The sequence below is a fragment of the Bemisia tabaci genome, chromosome 5 (assembly GCF_918797505.1).
Source record: "Bemisia tabaci chromosome 5, PGI_BMITA_v3".
Classification (NCBI taxonomy): domain Eukaryota; kingdom Metazoa; phylum Arthropoda; class Insecta; order Hemiptera; family Aleyrodidae; genus Bemisia; species Bemisia tabaci.
Genome location: NC_092797.1, coordinates 2,309,455 through 2,333,676, shown reverse-complemented (window position 1 = coordinate 2,333,676; position 24,222 = coordinate 2,309,455). Strand labels below are relative to the sequence as shown.

Sequence of the window (24,222 nt, the reverse complement as noted above, 5' to 3'; positions counted from 1 at the left end):
ATATCAGCTGTGTTGTCGAAGTAAATTGGCAAGGACCGTTCGGAAACAGAATAACTCAATACCAAACGGATTGTTCAACTCAGTTTGAATTACCTGATGATTGACATGCTGACATAGACATACTCAACGTTTTTACCGAACACTCGACCATCGCCAGAGGTCATTCAAACCTTCGAGTTGCGTTGCGAAAACAAAAAAAACTGCGAACCAGTATTGCATAATTGTACTTCGACAACGTATCTTTGCTTCAATGGTGAAGTCATTCACTTTCTATTTCTCCTCTGGGAAAGATCACATCAAATTCAAAAAGGTACAATTCCAATTTATAAGAATTAAATATATATTACAAAATTAGAAAATTTCAGATTGGAAACTGAAACAAAATATTTATTTCTGGCAATATAAAAACATGAGCCTGCCTTTTCGCAAAAAAAAAAGAAAATATTTACATGGCAGAAGTTGCTTCCTGGACTTTTCAAAATAATCCGACCATTATGGTCTGCGTGGTACAAGATTAAAATTAAATAACATTCATGAGGGCCACAGGGTGTCTAGCAATATTAAAAAAACAGTTCCCTGATATTTCCCTGAAAAAAAAAAAAACGGCCAAAAAACCGGAGAAAAATGTATTATTCCCTGACAGACGGAAAAATAATTCCTTGACCATAAAGGAAAAATATTCCTTATTTTTCAACATGGTTGAACTGATTAGATGTAAGAATTTTATCATGTTTTAAGAATAAAATATAATAAATAGAGCAAAATATATGGTGCCTAAACCTATGCGAGATATGTTTGCCCCATTTTTGCAATTTCGAAGACATCAGCAGTAGTTCTAGTAGAGATCTCCGTAATAGTAAAATAGTCTCCGAAAAATCCATGTATTCCGATTTCCCTGACACGAAAATCGCTTGCAAAATAAAATTCCCTGTCATGCCGAATTTTTGCAGATTCCCTGACGTTTCCCCTGATTTTTCCCGTTCGCTAGACACCCTGGCAATTCACTCAAGACTGGAGCTCTCTGATAAGCTTTTCATTCCGTTCGATAATTAATAACTAAAACAGTTTTAACTTGTAAAAAAAGAAGTCTGAGCCAGAGGTTGAAATAAAATATATAGCTCGTATTGCTACGAATTGACGGATTTACTTAGAATCAGATGTTGCCTAATTTTGTCCGTTTCAATTTTTCAACTGAACACAAAGCCATGCTTAAACTTAAAATTTTGTGAATGTGTTCCTTGTAGTTTAGGGAAAACTCATAGGAAATTATGAAGTTCATGTCCCGGTGAAAAAAATCAGACGTTTGAGAAAATTAAGGTATAAAAACAAAGTCTGGCTCATTCCATTCAAATTTGACAAATTCATGAAAGATTAGGACTTTTCAAGTTTAATCACAGTGTTCCCTCATACTTTTAACATTTATGGACGAGGGCATGTTGACTGAAGTCATTGAACATAGCATTAGATTATTTCTCTTTCTTTGACCACCGAAATTTGCCTTCATTCGTATAATTAAGTCATCATGGATTTAAAACTATTTTCATTTATTAAAAATTTGGCGTACCATTCACAGATTTCCGTCCAAAGAACAGAAAGATGTAATATGTTATGGGAAAACTCAAGAGATCCACCATCATTCTCTCTATTTAATAGCGCCACGTTTTATTTCTTTGGCTTGATCATTAGATCGTTATGGAATGGTCCTGATTGATAAATCTCTATGTCGACAATGCTTTTCATCGATCAAGGTCATTAGATAACGATTCAACAATCAAGCCGCTGGTATTTTTTAAATATCACTGATGGTTTCCTCAAGAGTGATGGAAAAGTCCTTAACAAAATATTCGGAGAAAGCAACACAAAAATAATACTTTTCTTTGAAAGTAAGAAAGAAATGCTGTCGCTCCTTAATAATAGCATTACACAAACACATCAAATTTGAGAATTTTTGCGATCGGAATGTAATTAAGACTACGTTCAGCTCTTACAAAAAGATTCAGTAAGCAATCAACAAAGATTCTTCATATTCTAGCCAAATAAAGTGTGACACACACACATACATACATACAAAAATAATCATCATTTAACAAGATTTATGGTAGGCATTGGCCTTTTCTACCATCTTATCGTCTCTATACTATCAGAATTTGTATGTCGTCACATTTCCGAACATAGACTTGATCAGATTTCTAAAAGCGCTTATAGGTTTCCATTTTTGAAATGAAATTATTTTAGTACCTCTGAAACAGTGCATCAGTTGTGCATATCGCAAACTCATACTTGAATGGTGTAATTCTAAAATTAGCAAAAAATGTCAACAGCCATAAATAGAATTTCCACTGGTTATTGTCGAATGACAAAAACTGAGTAATTACTAAGCAGATACATAATGAATTTGGGTTATGAACATATTTGATTTTTTTTGTATTAATTTACATTATATTCAGTCATTAAAGCAGATTTCTATCGCTTGAAAAATGGACTCACTGATCAATTATATTACATTAAAATCACTCACGTTATTGAGGAGTCATCTTGAATTTAATGAAAGAAAAGCCAGTCTTGGTTGGTGTAGAGCACATCTGAATCAGTACATTAGAAGGGGCGGAAGTCCATTTATCAAAATAATTTTTGTTGCATTTTTAAACTCTCTTATTTGGTTACCATATTATCCGAGAAAGCAGCGTTTGTCTGTTTCAAAGATTGCAGATGTGACGTAGAAAGAGCATCAAAAATGTAAAAAAAAACCAGTTTGAAAAGTTGGACTTCCGCCCTTTTCAAAAGTACTAATTCACTTGGTTTCTTGATGACTCTAATACCCTCATTACCATAATGACAAAAAGCTGTTCTGAGTAATTGAAAAAAATTAAACAAGAGGAGACCATTGTTTCTTCGGAGATACTTAAAAGCGTCTTCCACCTCCAAAGCCTCCCCTACCACCTCCTCTTCCTCCGCCCCCGAAGCTGTTTCCTCTGCCACCTCCACGTCCACCAAAACCTCCTCTGCCTCCACCGCGGCCACCAAATCCACCACCGCCTCGGCCACCGAAACCACCTCTACCACCACCGAAACCACCTCTGCCGCCACCAGGACCTCCGCGACCTCTTCCTCTTCCTCCACCTCCTCGCTTCTTTTCGTTGCCTGGAAGGAACATCTTCAGAGGAAGTGTCTTCGCTGGATTTATATACAGCTGCCATGAAAAAAGGAAGAAATCAGGAGTTAACTAAAAGGTATGGGTGATGATTTCATTGTCAGAGCGTCTACAGATAGTAAAAAGAAACAACTTAAATCGGGACTACGGCAGCAAATATTAAAGAGAACACATAAAATAAAATAAAAAGCCCGGGACGGTTCGCAGGGATCACACCCGCATTTTAAACCTGCAAAACAAAGACAATTAAAAAGAAGGACACTATGAGCCTCACCGCTGTTATTCTGAGACTCAACGCGAATTGCGAAACGTCTCACACTTTTTATTTTATTTTATGCTATCTTTTTATTATTTGCGGCCTCAGTCCTGATTTAAGTTGCTTCTTTGTCAGTGTTTTGGGCCAATTAAGTTGTTTCTTCTATCAGATAGTAAAAACCGGAAAATATCAGGAAATTTAATGTTAACAGGAAAATTGGTCATTGATCCAGAAATTCCGAGTTGCTCAAGCATTTTCCATTTAGCACGTCCAAAAACAAAACATTTGATTCAAATCATAAAATATATTGGTTTGTAAAATGAAAAAAGTGTCAATTTATTTACGCAAAAGTAGGTAAATATCAGTTAAAACCTCCAAGAAAATCTAAAATTAAATTTTAGTAGACACCTTCTTGTATTAAAAAAATGGGGTCATTCATTTTCAAAAATTTGAAACTCCTTTCGATCTCTCTTCCAGCAAAATCAATATTTTTGTACCAGTTAGCATCAAATCTAATCTCAAAATTTTCTGGAAAGAGCCCTGTGCATTAAACTGAGGGATTCATCGCCAACTAAATTTATTCATTATAAAACATATGGTGTATAATTCTCCCCAAATAGTCTTTGTTTCTGTGCCGAAAAATTGTTAATTTTTAATGAAAATGATCGTGTAAAGTGTAACAATTGTGTATACAACTCATTGATTACACAAGGTTGTAATGTAAGTGGGAGAGCTGGCTCTATGTTCCGCTCGACGAGTTCTGAGCCTGGTGTGCGCCTAGCTTCGGTCACTTCTTCAATACATTTTAGATCTAAAATGGCGATGTAGAATACGTAATAATTCATATCCTCTTTGTCTTGATTAGATAGCTAGATACCTGAGTATCGAAAAAGTGACCCGGCATGACACAGGAGTCTAAAAAATCAGGACCTGGAAAATGCTCAAAAGAGGCGCCAGCTTTCCCATTTACATTACGACTCTATGATACAACTGTTCATATACTTGGCATTTTGTACAGCAAAAAGAAGTTGCACAATTTTGAAAACAGTGTGATCGCTTTGGTTTCTTTTTGCTAAATATGATTCAATTCTAGCCCAGTTTGAAATTCATAGTTACCTCATCACCATCCTTGAAAGATTTTGCTTTGATCTCATTCATGGGTTTGATAGAAACAAAATAATTCCGCAAACTGCCAAATATTTCATCAATTTTGCCTACTTGCTGTTTGTTTTCTAGGTAGATTGGCGCGTTGAAGAATGGTACATCTTCCATTTGTACTTTACAAACTATATCATCTTGACAAGGGTATTTAAAGTGTCCAAGAAGCACTACCTGAAAAATTTAAAGCAGGGTTTAACAGCTGTTCAAAGTTTTAAGGTTGAGCAAATTTTTTATCCTCGACGAAACTCATTTTTGGGGAGAGGACAATATGGGAGAGGGAATGAAACACTAGACACATGAGTACTGCAAATCAAGTTTCTTCATATAAATTGTACATGTAATATTTTGAATAAATTGAAAATGTCAAAACCAATCCATAAGTTAGAAATTGGCTTTTTAAGTTCTCAATAGAGTCGGTGAATTTAAAATTTCCGCTCATGAAAAAAACTGTAATCAGCGCTTGTAAAAAACGGCCAGGGCTTTGAGAATTTTATGGAAAAAGGGCTTTTAAAATGGAAAAGTCAGTTTGAAAAATAAGAGAGCTAAGAACTTTCTACATCCTTGCATCTTATCCCTATGATCTCATGATAGGACTCATGCTTCACAATATTTCCAGATGCATGCCATCCAGATATTTTCACTTTGTTGATGAGGACATTGAAAGTAGAAATGCACATCTAAAATAAACTACATACCTCTTCCGGTGGACCTTCTGGTTCCCGACCAAAACCTCCTCTACCTCCTCCTCTTCCTCCTCTGCCTCCTGCACAACAGAAAATTTTAAATAAAAAAATAGATTAGAATTGAGAATGCGGAAAAATGCATTTGTAAGAGAAAATGAACAAGGAAAAACAGAAAAGAGAGGAGCTATACATGGTTTAATCCAAAAATAATGCAAATTTTTGGGAGAAAAAAGTGATATAATTATCGATGGTGGTTTTTATAAGGTTCTAGAAGATAAAAAGACCGTTTAAAAGGTCCTGACCTTTTGGGCTTTCTTTGTAAACATTTCGTTAAGATAGACATTTTCTCCGTGACAACGGAACAGTTGCTTGAAAATGAATTGTCAAGTGAAGAAATCAAGGCAGATAAAGACATTTCATAGCTGAAAGAAAGCATAAATCACAAACAATATCTTGCAGGAATGGATTATCAAAAAAACTGCTGAAATTCTTCGTGAGATTATTGCCGGCAGCAATCACATCTATCTGACCCCTTGACTCTATTCCATTTTTTGTGATGAATTCATACATGTTGCGACCTATTTTAGAGCTCTGCATTGGCAAATTTCGGCAAGAGGATTTGCTTCACTTTTAAGCCAAATTTCACAGAAATACCAACTGACATAGAAATACACTGAACAAATCGAAAGTAAGTTAAAAGAAGTAAGCAGAAAACTTGACCAAATCCACTTGCGGTATTTCGCCTGATGATTTCCTTTGGGCATATACATTTTAAAAGATGAAAAACGTAATCTGTGAAACTGTTTCAACAAAAGTCTTTTATCATCTTTGTTGGCACAAGTACTCTCAAATTCACCTCCTTTAAAAGCCTCAAAATTGGAATAATTGCCTGAGCTCTCCATTACTTCAAATTTCAGGATTTATTGAATATTTGTGAAGATTTGGTACTGCCTAAATACATTGAACCCAGGTTATTAAAATGATACCATACCTCGGAAACCTCCACCACCTCCTCGTCCAAATCCACCGCGCCCACCGCCACGTGAATTACCATAGGACATTTCTAAAAATAAATGCAAAGTATATTAATATAACAGCGATATTTAATTTAGTTTAACTTAAAAAATAAATAATAAAATACAAAAGCATGGGCGAGGGCCCGGACAGGGACTGGTAGCGGCTACCTGGCCGCAAGTATCTGGTCCGGATATGGGATCCCGGGTGGTAAGCTATGCTCAGGGCTCCTGGATCTTGGGGCATGCACATAGTTTGCTATGCTGAGAGGTCGAAAGCTTCGATCCTCAGCATATCATTTTCAGCATACGGCACTGAGATACTCAGGTAGCCGTCTAGACGGCGACTCGACAGATCTCAGCATCCGCATAGTAGCTAGATCCTGTAGCAGAACTGGATACGTAGAGATTCAGCCCGACGTTCATCCTGGAGATCCCGTGCGACGGACAATGGAGACAATGCCCTCAATGCGAGCGCTTCAATGGAAGTTCCAAGAACTGTGGCGGCCAATCTCGGTGCACTTCGTAGCCGGCTAGTAGCCGATACCTGGTGGATATTAGCACCTCAACATATCAATGTAGCCGTCCACCCTCATATGCTGGGATACCTTGCAGTGATGGATGCCAGCTACTTTGGCATGTGGCATCTCGATGTATGCCAGGGGTCAACCTCTGCTATAAGTCCCTGGGCCCGGGCAGAGGGTGAATAAAAACATCGGATTCTCTATTCATCAGCAAGAAAGGTGAAACGCAAGAATTAGACTGCGTACAGCATAACCAAATCAGGCTACATCAGTAATTGCCAAATTCAACTCGTCAATTTAATTTTTTACAAGAGAACGTTCAAGCGGATTCCTTGGGAATTTTCAAGGAATTTGGATTGTGCTATGCAGAATATTCACTGAAATATGCACAAAAATCCGTACGACCGTTTTCATGTAAAAAATGAATTTGCCTATTTGAATTTGGCAATGGCTGATGTGGCTTGGTTCCTTTCTGCTTAGCGTTGTCCAAGTAGGAGAAAGCAGTGATCAACTAAGGTGGATTTGAGAAAGGGCCACATCGGCTGCAGCAGATGGGGAGGGGGAGGAGGAGGGAGCGAATCAAGTTAACATGGCGGTAGATTTCATGAATGGTAACTTGGTCTTCGCTTGAAACATCCTCACTTTCAAAATCTGGGAGCTGAGAAATCAAAAATGTAGCTTCAGGGATCTATGAAAATCTAATGATAAACATGTCTCCTGGCCCTACTAGAATTTTCTGGAGTAATCAAATAAGTCAGTACTTGACAAATTTGGACTTGGTGAGTGATCTTACTACAAAGTCTCGTGATACAATCCGTCATGATATGGACGAACGAATTTTCATGAATTGGTAGGTAGAGCTCCCGCATCGTATGTTGAGACAAACGTCAAAGTATTGTTTGTGTTACCGTTCATCGGTGGTGCCACCTAACTACATGTATTAAGCTGTTGAGTGGTACGAATTCAAAGCTATTCGGAGATTGACGTTTGTCTCAACATACGATGTGCGAGCTATAAACAAAATAACAACATTCAATAGTTTTTGACAATTGAGGGTTCCTCTGGAGACGTATTGCTGCAGATTATCATTGAATCTGGACACAAAACCTAGGTTTTAAGAGGGCAAGCTTACAAACAGTGTAAGATGCTTGCTCCTTTGTGAGTCTCGTTACTTAGACACAAAATTCCATCGAACGCTTAGGGAGATAATAGAGTACAAAGAGGCGTCTGATTGAATAAACAGGACCTGAGACCGGGTGAGGCAAAGAATCTCAGGAAATTTGGAATAAATACTTACCGAAATTTGAAAGAAAACACAGAAGATTGGAAAACTTTCAATTGAGAAAACCACGTGTGTGAATGATTGCCTGCAAATTACGACCTAACCTCAACTCATAATACCGGCAACGTAAATTTTGGAATCAAACAAGAAGGTCAGAGCATTACCGCCATGTTGATGACGAAATTCTCAAGAAGCTCCAATGAATTTGCAGATCTACCCTAGCCTAAAGTACGTCATCAAGACAGAAAAGTGTCAGATCTTGTTACATGCACCTTAAAAGATAAGGTTTGTTTTGTTTTTGCTGTGTGGTGAGGTTAATTTCACTTCATATAAAACAATATGTATAAAACATACATGTAAAAACGACTATGAAACGAATTTACACTTTACAAATCGCAAAATTCTCTGGTCCTCATGTCTTGTCGATGTGGTGATTATCATTACTACTGCTTATCTCGTGTCTTTCTGGTATTATCGTACCTTTTTTCCACGCGTTTACTGAAAAAGTGATTGTTTACTTCGACTTCGTAATTGTGATAAAAACTTTCAGCTGAACAGTGAGGATTTTACTCGAGCCCTCTTATGAATTTTTTGGACAACTTCAGTGGTTCTGTAGCCTGTTTATTCGTTACCCACACAGCTAGAAACACATCTTGAATTTACTGATCGATTGCAAGATCAACTCGCAAGGAAAGGAAGCTTTATTCATGCTCAATTTTATCTCTAGACTCCGCTTCAGCCTAGATTTAGTTCTTTCTTCTCAGCATTCTTTCCTAGCATTTGGTAATTATTCTGTTTACACTTTTAACATTTCCTTTATTCTCATGTGTTTTCTAATACTACAAATGGCGTAAGTTACTGAGTTTTTGCAGTGCTGACATTCTTGCTCTGAATCACACCACTTATTTTTTTATGTTCATGATCCCGGTGTCTTAAAGACTAGAGTACCTGTATACCGAAAGTATGGACAGATCACTTCATAGAAAAGCCCAAATCTTCATGCCCAAAAGTGCAGCCACCCTTCTAACCAACTTCTAACGCACAAAATTTCACTGCCAGTCTGTAGATTCCAATTCTAACGAAGATGGCTAAGAAAGTACTTAAATGAGCGTTCTTCCACAAAAATGAGTAAATTTATGCAAAAACTAAGTCAAATACGTGCTTTATAAATGATGGTTCGTAACAATTGTTCTAATAAATCGCTCTGGATAATTGAAATTCATAGGTTGGCTACATTTCTGGGCCCTAACTTTATTCGAGGAGGCATCGGTGAAGGCCTGATGGATTTTCGGAGTTTCACATCTGTCTATACTCTCGCTATACAGGTACTCTATCAAAGACATGAAGACAGAATACGTGGGACGACGTGTGGACAGACAAGTGGGTTTCGTCCACTTTTTGATCCCTAAAAGTCTCTTGTTTGCTGCTGTTAGTTAGGCTATTACATGCCTCTTTTATCCACTGCAACCTCCAGGGCTGGATTTACTTATTTGCCACCCCCTTCTTGTCCGTTTAAAACATCAATAAGAATCATCAAGTAGACCTGTTGAAGGGGGGGGGGGGTGGATAAGATGCATTCATATATTCGTCTTGGGCACACTTTTTTTGAAATCCCTTTCCACACTAGCATAAGTTCACAGAATTTTGTACATAATTTATAGCGTCTACCTCTCATACCACATACGGATGATACAATTAGAAATTAGGCACTATAGTTTTATACCTTCGGGAAATGAGAGTTTTTGCCGCCTTTTCTTGTTTGTAATTTTTTTGGAATCCAAAATATTTTTTTTTCATATCTATGTTTAGAAAAATAGCAAAATTTGCCAGCCCTGGCAACCTTCCGCTTCCACCAGTAGAATCGCTTCATTTTTCCTTCGGTTTATTTGTCTATCGCTGTGTCCATCAATTCGATAATCAACCTGCTGTATAGCATACTGCATACTGCAGCACTGTATTTGATCTTACCCAGCTAGAGGAGACTTCTAAAATTTAGAATTGCCCTTTTTTATTTTTTTGAATAGAAGATAATGGTTGGTGGAACCAAAGCCGAGGTCCCAGAGGTGGAACTCACAGAAGATGAAGACAGCCAAGAGGCACATGTGCAGAAAGCTGTCGAGAGGAAGAAACTTCAGCCTGATGAGAGAATGCCCCCCATCAATGTTCCAGAAAAAATATTTCTCTGCTTGGACGTCACTCCATCCTGCTCCAAGATCAGTTTATATCCAGGTAAGGATGTAGAACCATTGTTGCTCCTTAAACAAAGCATACTAATATTTATCAACAACAAGCTCAATTGGAATCCGCAAACACAAATCGCCATCATTTTGTTGAATGGTTCTAGTGCTGTTCTCTACTGCCCGTTCACCGACCGCAAAGACAAGTTAATTGAAAATATAAAGCGAATTCATGTACCTCCAGGTGATGGAGATACGTCCATGGAGGATGATGAAGAAGATTTTTGTTTGAATGAACTTTTGAAACTTTTGATGATGAATGTAGAATTACCCGAATGCAAAGATAAAAAAACGTTACCTGCATTTATAGCTCGGGGCATATTTTTCTATGGCCGCACCAAGTTCCTTAGCATAAGAAATTCCATGGATAAATTTAAAATGTTCATCGACTCCCCTTACTTCATATTTGATAGTCTTTTTCTACACGAAGATGAATTAGATGAAAGTGTCCGTGTACAAATTATAAGTACTCTGTCAAAGCTAGATAATGGATACTCGTACATTCTAGAGACTGATAACAGTGCTGTTAATTTTATGAATGCATTTTCATTGTTTTCATCTCACCCGTTGCAGCGTCCTCACCAAAGCGATTTTAAAGATGACATAATGTCTTACAAGAAAAGCTTGAGCAGTTAGAATAATTTTTCAGAAAAACCTGTTCTCCATCTCGATTTTTTCCCCTTATTGTCGAAGCCACTTCAGCTTATTGTTTAAAGTTATGTCTAATCAGACATGTTTACATTCACAGTGCCTTGCACATTACCTTTAAATTGATGTACAAATAACCATTTCTCTATCATTTTTGGAAAAAAAATTTTCTCCTCTACTTATTTTTAGTGTAGCTCTTTACTTTTTTAGTTATTCAAAGCAAGAGTAAATGTCTATGTAATTAATAGTTTTGTTTCTTTGTCAATTTTTTACCTCAATTTTAGTTCTCTATATTTTGTTCAATGTTTCTTATTCTCATTTATAAGTATCATTATTTCTGTTAAAAATGAAATTTACATTTTGAATAAATTTAATGTAAAAAAAAATTGATTTCCATTTTCTCATTGGATGTAAATTACTATAACAAAAGAAGTGTTTCTCAGCATATGGAGCAAATGTATCAACATTTGTAATAGAGAAGTCTTCCAGAAAAGACTTCAACTTTGATGACCAATCTAATAACTTCTCTGGTGTTTAAAACATTTTATAACACCAGGCAGAGCTGACTTAATTAAGTAACGGGGCAGAAAGGAGAGGTGTTTTTAAGGTCAAAATCAGCCTCATGAAGCTGAAATCGGACCCATGTTAAATTTTTTTTAAAAGAAAACACATCTTATTACTCGCCTGGCATTATCTTGTTTGCTGATTGAAAACCATTGAATGCAAAAAGCTTTGAAAATTGGCTTTTTTCAGCTCTTAGTTCCGATATTGGTGAAAAAAAAAAAAAAGACCAGGGAACGGTCATTATCAGAAATTGGCCCCAGACGGTGTTTTTCGCCAATTTTTGGAGTAAATGATATAACTACAAAACCTTGTATCCTGGTTTTAGTCTTTGTTAATTTCCCATCATATTTTACTCTTTTGGTGGATAATTAATCATCGTTGTTTAGGTAAGAAGTAGGTCCCAAATAAAAAACTTGGACTTTTTTTCTGTCAGCTTTTCTAGAGGACGCTTTTAGCTTTAAAGTTTTTACGTATTCTTTAGAAAATCACTCTTTGGATTACAAATTTTCAAAAACGAAGAGTCGTTTGATGGTCAATCCACATACATGAGTCATCATTTTTTTTCTTTTTCACAATTTAGAAAAAAAAGCGTTTTTTACCTTCTGGTGCATGTTTCTAGGAAACTAACAGTTCGATCTTCATAAACTTTTTTTTAAAATCTCCTTGAAATTAGAGCCTTAAGTGGTACTAGAGTTATATGTGTAGACATATAAGTTTTTTTATGCCAAAATACAGCAATGAAAAATTTCGGGGAAATGTGCCCAAGTTTCAACTTTCGAAAAAGAACTTTCATGCAAACAGATTTTCATATCTCTAGTTTTAGGTGTAGACAACAGTCATATTTGTATGCCTACAAACTTTCAGGCTTTTAGATTTAAAAGTTTCTGGGGAAAATGCTACTGCACTGGAAGTTGAACAGATTGTACATTGAATCAAATGTAACCCATTCCTTCCCCTAGGCAAAACTTGTGCGATTTGTTTTCTGCCCTTGTAAGTTTTAAAAGTATTTTTTGGAAGTATTGTATAAAAATTATTCAATGATATTTACTTGAAAAATTAGTGAGAGTAAAAATTTTGAACCACAACAATCGAGATACATTTTTCTGTCGAATCTAGGATAAATAATCCAGTTTTTGAGGTCATCATGAGGTTACATCCAAAACTTCTTATCAAATAATATCGAAAATTAGCTGGTGCAGGCTAAAAACACTTGAGAGATCTTGGAATGAAGAGTTCGGTGTAAAATGGGACACTTCTTTTATTTTAAGCTCTGTATACTTTATACAAATGCTTAGACAATAAGTCGGATCAATGCAAAAAATACAAACATAAGATCAGACAATTAAGATTTTAGATCGCCTAACAATAATGATAACTTTCAAGTAAAATTATTTACATCTATTTTATTTATCAGATAAAATTAATCGTGCGGGTAAAAGATGATATAATGATTTTTGAAAGTTTAAAATTGAATTTTGATAGATTATAATGAGCGACAGTTACAAACAGGTCTTGGCTTGTTATGCCTTCATGTTCAAACCGTAAAATATTGACCAGACAAGTGAAATTTTTGTACTTCTTTATTTTTGAGATTCTTGCTGCTTAATTGTGCTAGAGGCCTCACTAAATAAGTATACGCACTTTTAGACTGCGAAAGAAGATCTGCCATAGTGTTCCTTGCATTTACTTTACATGTAAAAGTGGCGACAGATAATTTTCTGTCGCAGGCTAGAAGAGCGTAAACTTACTTGGCAAGGACTCTAACAGACTTTAAAGGAAAAAAGAACCCAAAAACCAATTCAATTAATTTCTCAATTTGACTATTCATATCGAAAGAAATCAGAATTTGGGGAAGAAAAAGGTAAAGTGAAGACTGTTCATTGGATTAAGTTAAAATGCAATATTTTTCCAAACGTTGTCTCTTAAGTCATATGAAACTGCTGAAGAGGTTCTTGATATGTTGTGTAAACAATAGTATCTTCTTGTCCATTTTGGGCTATCATATTACCAGAGATCGAAGGTGAAGCTGGAAAAAAAGAACGGAAAATAAAAAAAAAAAATAGGAAAAATTGTTTTCATAGAGAAGTGGTAAAAACATAATACTTGCACTGTCCTTAAAAGAGAAACAAAATCAGGTCTGTGCTGTTCTTGCTCTTATGTATCTTCATGTCTCTCCTTCAAGCCGAATCAATGTTACAACTTCACCAGATGCCTTGCATTGAAAATATAAGCTTCAGGCCTGAAAAGAAGAATTCTTGCCACGTCAGCACTCCTTGTTGGTATGGCCATGATTTCCGTCGTACCCATGCTTCTTGCTAAATTCCTTGCTTTATGATGGCCATGCCAAAATCAAAATTGATCCTAGTTCTTGAGAAAAATTCAAACATTAGGCTAGACTTCAAAATAGATGAAGAGCCTACGATTTCAACAAGAATGCTCATTTTATATCCTACTGAAGATAGAAATAGGGTGAAAAAAACTGTCCCTGCAATAACTTATAGTAAGGAATGTGTCACCAAAGTGAAGGAAAGAAAGAAAAATCATGACCAAACAAGCACATTTTTCCCCTATTTTCCTGCTCATAGCTGACGGGGACAAGTTAAATGAAAGCTCTCATTTGAAATTTGGCATCTTACTAATTCACTTTTTACCAATTCTCCATCAACCTGTTCAGCCCGTGCACCCGTAGCCTGGGTTAGGAATGAGAAACAAGGAAAATGTTTGAGTCCCATTAAAATGTCTATATCTCCCGTATTTTTTCATGAAATAACTTGAATTTGTCAGGATTTCTACATAATGCATCATAGATTGACAATACCTGACTCAAATTGTTTCAGCTTTATTCCCAAAAACATTTTCAGCAAAAATTTTAAAAATTTAATTTTTTAACTTGTACATAGAGCCTAGAGTAGGCCCTGGAGGACGGCGAGTTGAGCTCGTATTTTTACAGGTGCAGGGTTCACCAGGTCAAAGACATGTGTAGCCTTTAGATTTTGTCATCAGGGCCGGATTACCAATAGGCTAACTAGGCTATAGCCTAGGGCGCAACATTCTGAGGGGCGCAAAATTTTTGAGAATTTATTCAAAAACGTGACTCATTAAAAATGTCTACGTTGCGGTTGACAAAATTTCCTTCGCGTGTCATAAGCACACGGCCACGGGGTACTAGCTACTACTCGGGCAAAGGCGCAACGAAAAGAATGGACTGATAAAACTCGTGCGGTTCTGCTGGCGATGGCTAGTTCCGGCCCGCCGGGCATTTCTCTGGCCAGGCACCCTAGCCTGGCGCAGCCGATCCGGCGAGGCGGCTCACAACCGGAGATTTGATCCCTTTGGTCTCCGTCATAAAACACCAACTTATCAGTTATCTTGGCTCCGGTTCTTCACTCTGCAATATTTTGAGTCAGCAATGAGCTGACTTTGATAAAATTCTTTTTACATGACTAAATGGAGCTTATGTTTCTCAAGTCCCCAGCTTGTACGGGGCGCGGGTGGATCAGACTTAGTTGTCGTTGGATGTCCGTGGTGCCAAGTGAAAAGCCCACCGCCCCGCGCCGTGACCGTCAAAATGAGTTCTAAACCTAGTGGAAGCGAATTCAAAAAGAGAAGAGAGGCCCGGGCAAAAAATGAAGCCGAGGTTTTAAAGAAAGTGCCTAAAATTTCAGCTTTTTTTGGCAGTGATGATAAAAGCAAATGCGATCCCGTAACAGAAAAGCCCGATAACAGCGATCGCGACGTTCCTTTAACAGTTGATCCTGGTCCCAGCACACGTATATCGGGTGATAACGAGAGTGACAGTGTAAAGAGTGTCGGAGACTCGGCGGAAAAACTCGAAAGTGATATTGAATCGGGGGAGAATTTGATTGGTGCGGTTTTTCTCTCGGATCCAGCGCTGTGGAAAATCGATGAAAATCTTCGCGATTACGTGGCGGCTCACGGTGTGTCCCAAAACTGTGGCGTAGATTTCAGTGCATCGAAAAGACTTTATCCAGACCAAGCACGGTATGCCTCAAAAAGTATGTTCACGAGAACATTGCTCAATGGTGAAACCCAAAATCGATCGTGGATGGTGTATTCTAAATCTAAGGGTTGTGTTTACTGCGTTCCTTGTATGTTGTTCGGATCACCCGCGAATTCAGACAGTGTATTTGTGACCGGGTATAATGATTGGAAAAATGCAACCCAGCGATTAAAGGATCATGAAAATTCACGCGGACACAAAACATGTTTAGGAAACCTGAAAGTCCGAGCGAATACGAAAGGACGTGCAGATTCACACCTGCTTGAACAGACGGAAAAGGAAGTAAGCTACTGGAGAGCTTTGTTAAGAAGAGTTGTCGCGGCTGTGAAATTTCTAGCCATTTACGGCCTGGCATTCAGAGGCTCAAGTGAGAAAATTGGAGAAGAATCAAATTCAAAGGGCAATTATCTTGGTTTACTGGAATTTCTATCAGAATTTGACCCGTTTCTTAAAAAGCATATAGACCGTTATGGCACTGTCGGTTCAGGGCACACTTCATACCTATCATCCACAGTCTCTGAGGAATTTATTTTACTCATGGCTCAAAAAGTGAAAACCATTATATTGCAAGAAGCAAAAGATTCTAAGTATTTTGGCATTGTTTTGGATTCCACTCCCGACATTTCACACACAGATGAACTCACTTTCATACTGAGGTATGTGAAAAATGGGGAGCCAGTCGAAAGGTTCCTGTGTTTTTTACCCAACATCGGCCACAAAGCTGAAGAAGTAGTCGAAGCAGTGATAAAGGTGTTCGAGGAGTGTGGTTTGGATGTCTCAAACTGTAGGGGACAATCATATGATAACGCATCGAATATGTCGGGTATTTACTCCGGCGTTCAGGCGCGAATCAAGGAATTATGTTCCCATGCTGAATATGTGCCGTGTGCGGCTCATTCTCTAAATCTTGTAGGTTCCTCGGCTGTCGAGTCTTGTGTTATGGCAATATCGTTTTTCTCTCTCCTGCAAGAGCTTTACAATTTTTTCTCTTGCTCTACGAAACGATGGGAAGTGCTTTGCAAGAATTGCACTCGAGTCCTTCACAGCCTATCCAAAACACGATGGGCAGCTCGACATGATGCTTGTCTTACCCTTGTTAAAGATTGGACTGGAGTAATTAAGTCTCTTGACGAAATTGCCAGTGATGAGCACCAACCAGGCGATACCAGGCATGAGGCACGTTGCCTAAAAGATAAATTGGACTCCTTAGAAACAGCTTTGATGGTCACCATATGGGGAAGTATTTTAGAAACATTCAACAAAGTGAGCAAAAAACTTCAAAGCCAAGCCATAGATCTCGGAGAAGTTAAACGTCAGTACAAAGCTCTTTCCGACTACGTGTCAAATTTGCGTGAAGATTTCGACCGTTTAGAAACTTTGGCGAAGGAAAAATCAAGCGTGACCACTTACAAGTACGACAAACTAAGACGCCCAAAGCGAAAACTTACGTTTGGCGAGTCTCGAGAGGGTGAAGTGTCTTTCAGTGGACGTGAAGATTTCAGAGTTAATACATTCAACGTGATATTGGACACTTTGAGCGTAGAGTTACGTAAACGGGCTGATAAGTACGATGATCTCCACTCCACTTTCGGCTTTTTTGAGGATATCGACCTACAGCAGGATTCCGCTATTATTTCAAACAAAGCTGCTGAGCTTGTAGCCTTATATCCTAATGATCTTGAACCAACATTAGTTGATGAATCATTGCACCTTAAAGCCTTCCTGATCCAGTGTGGCTCGTCTTTGTGGGAGAAGAAAGGCGATAAACTGATAAAGAAAACAACAAGTCTACGGGGACTTTATAAATTTCTATATGACAGCGATGTTTTGGAAATTTACCCAAACGTCGACATAGCCCTCCGCATGATTCTGGCTACACCCGTAACCAACTGTTCTGCAGAGCGCTCCTTCTCTACCTTGCGTCGGGTCAAGAATTACCTCCGGTCAACGATGGGAATGGCTAGACTAACGGGACTTGCTCTACTTACTATTGAGCAGCGCATCACAGGCCAGATTGATTATGAAGACGTAATCGATGATTTTGCAAACAAAAAAGCAAGAAAGAAGCCACTGTAAAATAGTGAGTAAAGAGAATTTTTTTTTTTTTTTTTTTTAATTTAACGAGTCTTTTCTTACTTCTTATTTGCAAACGTAATCGTACCTCAGAAATGTTGAAAATCGTGTTTCTATAAAGGTGAATTTGAACATTTTCCTGACACCTAACATCCTCCTTCAGATCTGTAGGGGAGGGACGTCTGGGGACCCCCCCCCCCCACCCCCACGAGAGTGCCTACTTTTAGGGGCGCCACCCTAAGTTTAGCCTAGGGCGCTAAAAATGTAAATCCGGCCCTGTTTGTCATGAGTGTAACCAATTAATTCACAGGCTAATTTCTGCTGATTGGCTCAGTTAGCCAATAGAAATTATCTTCCTTAGATTGTGATAGAGAAATTCATAAAGCCATTTCCCCACAAAGTAAGATGATAGATACTTAATTTATCTTTTTAAATCCTTACCAAAGCAATCATCAATTTCTTCATAAATATGTCCAGTAGATTTATCGCCTTTGGTAGCCTGAAAATATTTAGAAACATTGAAAACATTAGAGAAAAGGAATAAACAATGTAAAATAAAGAGAGAAATGTGGTCATTAGCTGACCACTGAATTGACTTCATCTTGCAATCTCATTAAAAAATGCACCTATCTCCATAGGGAATCAAATGGCACATATGTTATCTCTAAAATGAGCTACAAATAGAAGTTCCTTAGTTCAAAATGTCAACAAATTGATTTCAATAAGTAATTTTATTTATTTTTAATAGAATACACAGAATCAAAGCATACTGAAATTAGAGCTGGTGATCTTTCTGCTGTTGAACCATTAACGTTAAACTTCAGCTACAGCAAGGACAAAGTGTCTCTCTCATGAAAAATTGCTCAAAAATTAAATTGAGCCCTTTATCCAAGTAAATGGATAACAAAAAGAAGAAAGCGCATAAAACTAGGTAAAATAACATATGTTCCCTCTTTACTAGTTGAACTTTGTGAACACTTTAAAAACTTTCTGCTCACCGAAACACCAAAGTTTAGATGGATCACTGAACCGATTTTAGTGCTTTTTACAATGAAATCTTCAGCAAACCATACTTATCAATTTGTTTGCGAGATTGAGATTCTTAAAATTTTCTTTTTTTTTCTTTCGGAGTTTTTGAAATCGAAATTATCCATAGTTCCTGACTTAAAATCTGCAGCCTATAGAAAACAAACTTAAACATGATTAGTCGATAAAAGAAAAAAATTACCTCTCGGTACTTTTGCAAGTAAATTTTCAATGATTCTATGTAATTGTCAAATCCTAAATTTGTCATCGCAAAAAGAATATCTTCACCGTTTATTGTTTTCCTTTTTTCTTGATGACATCGTTCGCTTGCCTCACTTGTGATGAAACTGATAAACTCAGAAACACACTCTTGGACACATTCTCTGGCATCTTTGGCAATCTGTAAAAGGATGACAGTATTTGTTATTGACATGGACATCAAGAATTTGGCAGTATCACAGATCATTCATATCAATGTGACAAATATTCTAGATCCTTGTTTAATGCAAACTAGGGCTGGTTAAACAAATCCTAGTTATCCATCCGTTCAATTTAATATTGATGAACCAAGATAAGGCATCTGTAGGAAATGGGCTAACTCTTTTGGAACTATTCATGCTCAGAGTCTGAGAGTTGTTGCTCCAAATTCTCTCCGTTGGGTTAGGTACAGAGCCCTCGAAAGTGAATTACCCATCTTTTCCATCAGTTTTTAGGCTTCTTGGCCAACGCTTAAGAAACACATGGTTGACTCTCTCTTGTGCAATAAGACGAATCATCATATTCAACGTTAAGAAAACGAGCGACTTACTTTGCCCCTAGGAGGAATGGCTTTTTTCATAATTTTAGCAACATTTGCAATGGGCAGGAATCTGTCTTGTTCTCTGAGGGGTCTGGACGATTTTGGGTCACCATCATGATTTGAATCATCTGAATTTTCCCCAGTCAACACAGCATCATCTGTAATATATCATAAAACTATTAAATATCATGTTTAAGAATTGAGTCAGCTCACAAAAAGGCATCTAGATATCCGCATTGTTATTCAATTTTTAACTGTAAAAAAAAAAAAAAAAACTGCAGAGAGCAGGATAAAATAATGTTAAGCAGCTGATCATCATACAGATGGATTATCAGGAGACTGTAAATGTGTTATTAGTGCTTGATCCTACTAAAATAGAGTGACAAAAGATGTTTGGCATCAGATTTTAAAGCCTGCAAGCCGCTTGAATTTCTTGAATAGGTAACAAGGTGGTATTTTGCTGTACAATAGCTTGAAATTTACTTGAGAAAGCTTAAAATTGGATGTATTTTTGTCAGACGGAACTATGTGCATTAGGACGTCAGCTCTGTTATGCCAGTATTCTTATGAGTCTCAGGGCTCATATCTTGATGCACACAGTTCCGTTTAATAGAAATTCGTCCAATTGCATCTCTAGTGCCTTCCATTTTGACAATTTTCCGGAGGGGGTACCCGGGACTCCCCAGGGGCTCATCAGTTTAAGCTGTCCTGAGGCTTATATTGTGCTTGCGCATCCCTGTTTGTCTCGCTTTGCAGACTGTTTACGTCTTCGCATGCAGTGGTGGCAGCATCCGCAATCAATTTATGATTGCTTTGACAAATGAATAAATACGAATGGCTTAAAATGTACAACAACAGCAAAGCAGTAGCTTACAAACTGAAAGTAGACAACTGCTGGCAAATCTACCCATTCCCTGGCGACTCGATGTAAGACTCTTCCCCGCCTCTTCGTACCCATGACTGTTCCGATTTCGTGAGCAACATGATCTGAGCGATTCATTACGGAAGATTTTCAAGTAATTGCACAGTCCACAGTATATTGGTTGTGCATCTGATGGTGTGAGAAAACGCTTGTAAAAGGATGAGTGGAGGGGGGTAGATGCATTGAGGGAGGCTCAATATGAATTGAACATGGTAATAAGCCCATGACTTGACAAGAGCACAGACTTACACCCTGAATAGCTTCTTACCATCCATGTCATCGTTGATGATGTAACCTTGCCCGTTTCCAGTCAAAAAAGCACTGCTAATTTCGTCGCCGCTGTCACTGTTACAATCCATTGCAAAATGTTTGGATGAACCGCGATTAGGCTATATAATGAGATTGACGAATCAGCGGAAAAAGCTCCCCAATGGAGGATTCGATTGACTCCGAGGATTCGTGAGCACTGACCAATCAGTTGTGTCCTGAAAGAAACGACCAATAAGCGGGATCGAAGGACCGCAATTCGTGAAGCAAACTCGTAAGTTCACACGGCGCTGATATTAATCGCGAGAAAATCTAAACTGAACGTAGAGACACTCAAAGATTTGGGCTCAGAAAAGTTAAAAGCTATTGGGAAAATGTCGCAGGCGCAAAGCAAGCAATGGCGATCAAAAAACACTGTCAAAAGTGGTGGGGGATGCCTCTTTTTACGTCACGAATGTAAACATCTCGTGATGCTTGCATCACTTACCAGAGAGCGCTGCGAACGCTCACTGGCCATGCCATATACATATACTGCCGTGCTAAGGAAAAAAAAACGCCGTATGAGCCTTCAGACGTTGCCGAATTTTCTTCGATAAAAACAGAATTTACAGAGAAAGTTGTATGTGTATTTTTCCAAAAATTTCAGACAATTTTTTACGCAATTTAATCTAAAATATCTGAAAATTTCAAGAGAAATTATGCTTGCATTGCATCAAAAATACATGTTTTATCAAGGAAAATTTGGCAACTCTCGAATGTATATGCGTATTTCTTCCTCAGCACGGCAGTATAGGATGCTGATCGGATGATAATATTCTTTAAACAGGGTCAGGGACGGACTGGCCGGGGTGGCGATGGGGCGATCGCCCCACTTTCATCGGCCAAAAGGGGCCCCGGAGGGGCCCCTTTTGGCCGATTTGAAGGGCCGTATTTCGCCGTTTCGAAGAAGCGCCCGAGGGCTTTTTCGGTTCGTCCTCGAGAAAGGGCCCCGAGACTCCTGAGAGGACAGGACACTTTATTGCCGATTCGGAGAGCGCCCTGAAGGAGCTTTTTTATGCCGTATCTAAGGGCGTTGCATTTTGAGAGCCCTTTTTTCTGATTCGAATAAGTCCAAAGGGGTCCTTTTTTGTCATTTCGGAAGAGCCCTGAAGGACTCATTTATTGCCGATTCGAAGAAGACTCGATGGAGCCTTTTTTTGCCGCTTCTAAGGACCTTAAAAGAGCCCCTTTATCTGATTCGAAGGAGTCCTTTTTTGCCGTTTCCAAGGGACCATTTATTGCCGATTTGAAGAGGCCTTGATGCGGTTTTATACCGCCTCTAAGGACCTTCAAGGCACCGGGCTCTTTATCGCCGATTCGACAAAAGGGTCCTTTTTGCCGGGGGCCCTTTGGTACTGATTCAGAGAGGCCTCGAGGGCGCATTTCTATGCAATTTTGAACTTTGGAGGCCCCTAGTAGGGAACCTTTCCTACCTTCCTCAAGGGATTTCGTAGGGGCCTTCGGCGATTTTTCCCCCCTTTAGCGAAATCCATAATGGGGGCTGTCCATATAATACGTAACGCAGTTTTTCCGATTTTTTTACCCCCATCCCCCTCCGTAACGCATCGTAACGCAAGCTCGAACCATCCCCCCCCCTCAAAAAAAATAAATAAATACGTAACACAAGCCTCGCCCCTCCCCCCTATTTTGGTCAGTTTTTTTAATTAACAAGGAAAAAAAAGGTCTTACGGCAAAAAAGAGTTACGTAACGTTGGGCTTGACTCCCCCCCTCCTCCCCCCTTAATACGTTACGTATTGTATGGGCAGCCCCAATGACTTTTTTCTAATTCAAGGTTCATGATGCGGATTCCGAGTTACGTGTTTTCAGAATTTAACCATCGATTTATTCATTCATTACGCGTCATTTAACTAGTAAACGGCACTGATTTTTCTATGAGCAGAGCGAAGAAAGGATCCAATAAAACGTTCAAAAAAAATTAAGACAGTTGTCAATTTTGGCGACTAAAAAGTACATTTAAAAAAAACAAAGGAACAAAAAAATCCGAACTGTGTTTTTCAGAATGTGTTCATTTTAGACTGTCACTATTACTATTCTACTTGATTCTATGTATCTTCTGTATACTAATTTAGCTTTGGCACAATTTTTTGTTGGAAGAGGAAAATAAAAGTTGAATTCCAAGTATACAACGGATTCTCATTTTTTCATCCAGTTTAAGAAAATATACTAAGTTTTGCATTTCTGGTCTCTTTTTGGATAATGTTTCAAAAATAATATTAAAGAATAGGGTCTAAAATAGCGTAAAATTCATTCTAAAAGGGCCTAATTTTCAAAATTTTCCGGGGGAGGGCCCCGGACCCCCCTTCTACTGGGGGCCCCCCCAGACCCCCCTAGGGGCCCGCCCCATACTTAATTTAGGGCCAGTCCGCCCCTGAACAGGGTGATTCATTCTAAAGTCCCTTCCACTCCCTCTAACTTTTTACCTGATTTAGGTAAAGATTTGAAACTTAAGGGATGTTCCTTGATCAAGGGGAGATACTTTTCGGCCCCCCCTAAAATTTTAAGGAGGTCCTCTTCGGGAAGGGCGACGGACCCCAACTTTTTTTTTCCGAACAGGAAGACCCCCCCCCCCCCCTTGTGCAATGGCAATACCTTGATCAAAAAATCTTAAAAAAAAAGAAAATTTTTGCGCAAACCCGAAGTCAATATAAATCCAACCTTTTAAATATGGCGGCCGATTAAAGTTCAAAATGACCGAATACTGTCGCTTCGGTTTTTTGTCGATGGATTTACGCCATTGGTAGCTGTGGGCTTTACTTTTTCCCGTGAAAAGCGAATTTCACGTTAGTTTCTATACATTAGCCGAATTTTTCTAATTGCAGTTGGTGAAAATTTGAAATGAGAAATGACCGATTTTTTTTTTTTTTTTTTAAAAAAAAACTTCTAACTCAAAATTTTTTTTTCATGCCAGCATACCTCGTTTCCTTTACATTTTCAGGCAAATCCATCAGCCCAAGACCAAGCTGTCCATTTTCGACCATATTGTTTTTTGACCGCCCCCCTTTTTTGAAAATTACGAGTTTCTAAAAGCTATCGTCAATTTCATTTTTTATTTTCAATACACTCCCGCTTATCGATTTTCACTGAAATCCATCGACAAAAAACTTATGCTTTATTGGAAAATGCGCATCGAAGAGGATGTCTCTCCATTTGAAGAAATTGGGGTCCGTTGCCCCCCCCCCCCCCCTCCACGAGGGCCCCCTCAAAACTTTAGGAGGATCAAAAAGTAGGTAGCCTCTTTTGACCGAGGAACTAAAGTCCCTTTATAGAGGAGCATCCCCTAACTTTCAAATCTTTGCCTCAATTCGATGAGGATTTAAAGGGGCTATGGAAAGGAATTTTGGATCACCCTGCAATTACGCACTCGCAATTCTTCTTCATCTTTTGACCATCAGCTGAATTGGACAATTAAGACTGTTCCTTTTACTATCTTAAATGCGTTACGTTACACGCTCGTTATGAACCGACGTAAGAACGTCCTCGCTTCTTAAATAACCTTTTCATAATTTCTATATGTTTTGAGCTCGCATCTTTGAA

General features: G+C 38.3%; 3 protein-coding genes across 4 annotated transcripts; 1 reads left to right on the top strand and 2 right to left on the bottom strand.

Moving 5' to 3' along the window:
* Positions 1–909: 909 nt before the first annotated feature.
* Positions 910–8,228, bottom strand: Gar1 (Gar1 ribonucleoprotein). The gene is made up of 5 exons (XM_019049268.2): positions 8,086–8,228; positions 6,243–6,314; positions 5,264–5,331; positions 4,524–4,739; positions 910–3,190 (listed from the first exon to the last, which is right to left on the bottom strand). The coding sequence occupies exons 2-5, from the start codon at positions 6,310–6,312 to the stop codon at positions 2,903–2,905; spliced, it is 642 nt and encodes a 213-aa protein (XP_018904813.1). The 5' UTR covers positions 6,313–6,314; positions 8,086–8,228; the 3' UTR covers positions 910–2,902.
* Positions 8,229–8,382: 154 nt separating this feature from the next.
* Positions 8,383–11,333, top strand: LOC109035580 (BRISC and BRCA1-A complex member 1). Of its 2 annotated transcripts, none has more exons than XM_019049264.2 (2): positions 8,383–8,853; positions 10,098–11,333. In XM_019049264.2, the coding sequence occupies exon 2, from the start codon at positions 10,101–10,103 to the stop codon at positions 10,941–10,943; it is 843 nt and encodes a 280-aa protein (XP_018904809.2). In that variant the 5' UTR covers positions 8,383–8,853; positions 10,098–10,100; the 3' UTR covers positions 10,944–11,333. The 2 variants fall into 2 exon arrangements, with proteins under 2 accessions (XP_018904809.2, XP_018904808.2); XM_019049263.2 differs by having other exon boundaries at positions 10,095–11,329.
* A 1,426-nt stretch (positions 11,334–12,759) lies between these two features.
* Nf-YB (nuclear factor Y-box B) lies at positions 12,760–21,062 on the bottom strand. Its single transcript, XM_019049329.2, has 5 exons — positions 20,629–21,062; positions 19,448–19,596; positions 18,842–19,039; positions 18,055–18,112; positions 12,760–13,545 (listed from the first exon to the last, which is right to left on the bottom strand). The coding sequence occupies exons 1-5, from the start codon at positions 20,717–20,719 to the stop codon at positions 13,442–13,444; spliced, it is 600 nt and encodes a 199-aa protein (XP_018904874.1). The 5' UTR covers positions 20,720–21,062; the 3' UTR covers positions 12,760–13,441.
* Between the last annotated feature and the right edge of the window lie 3,160 nt (positions 21,063–24,222).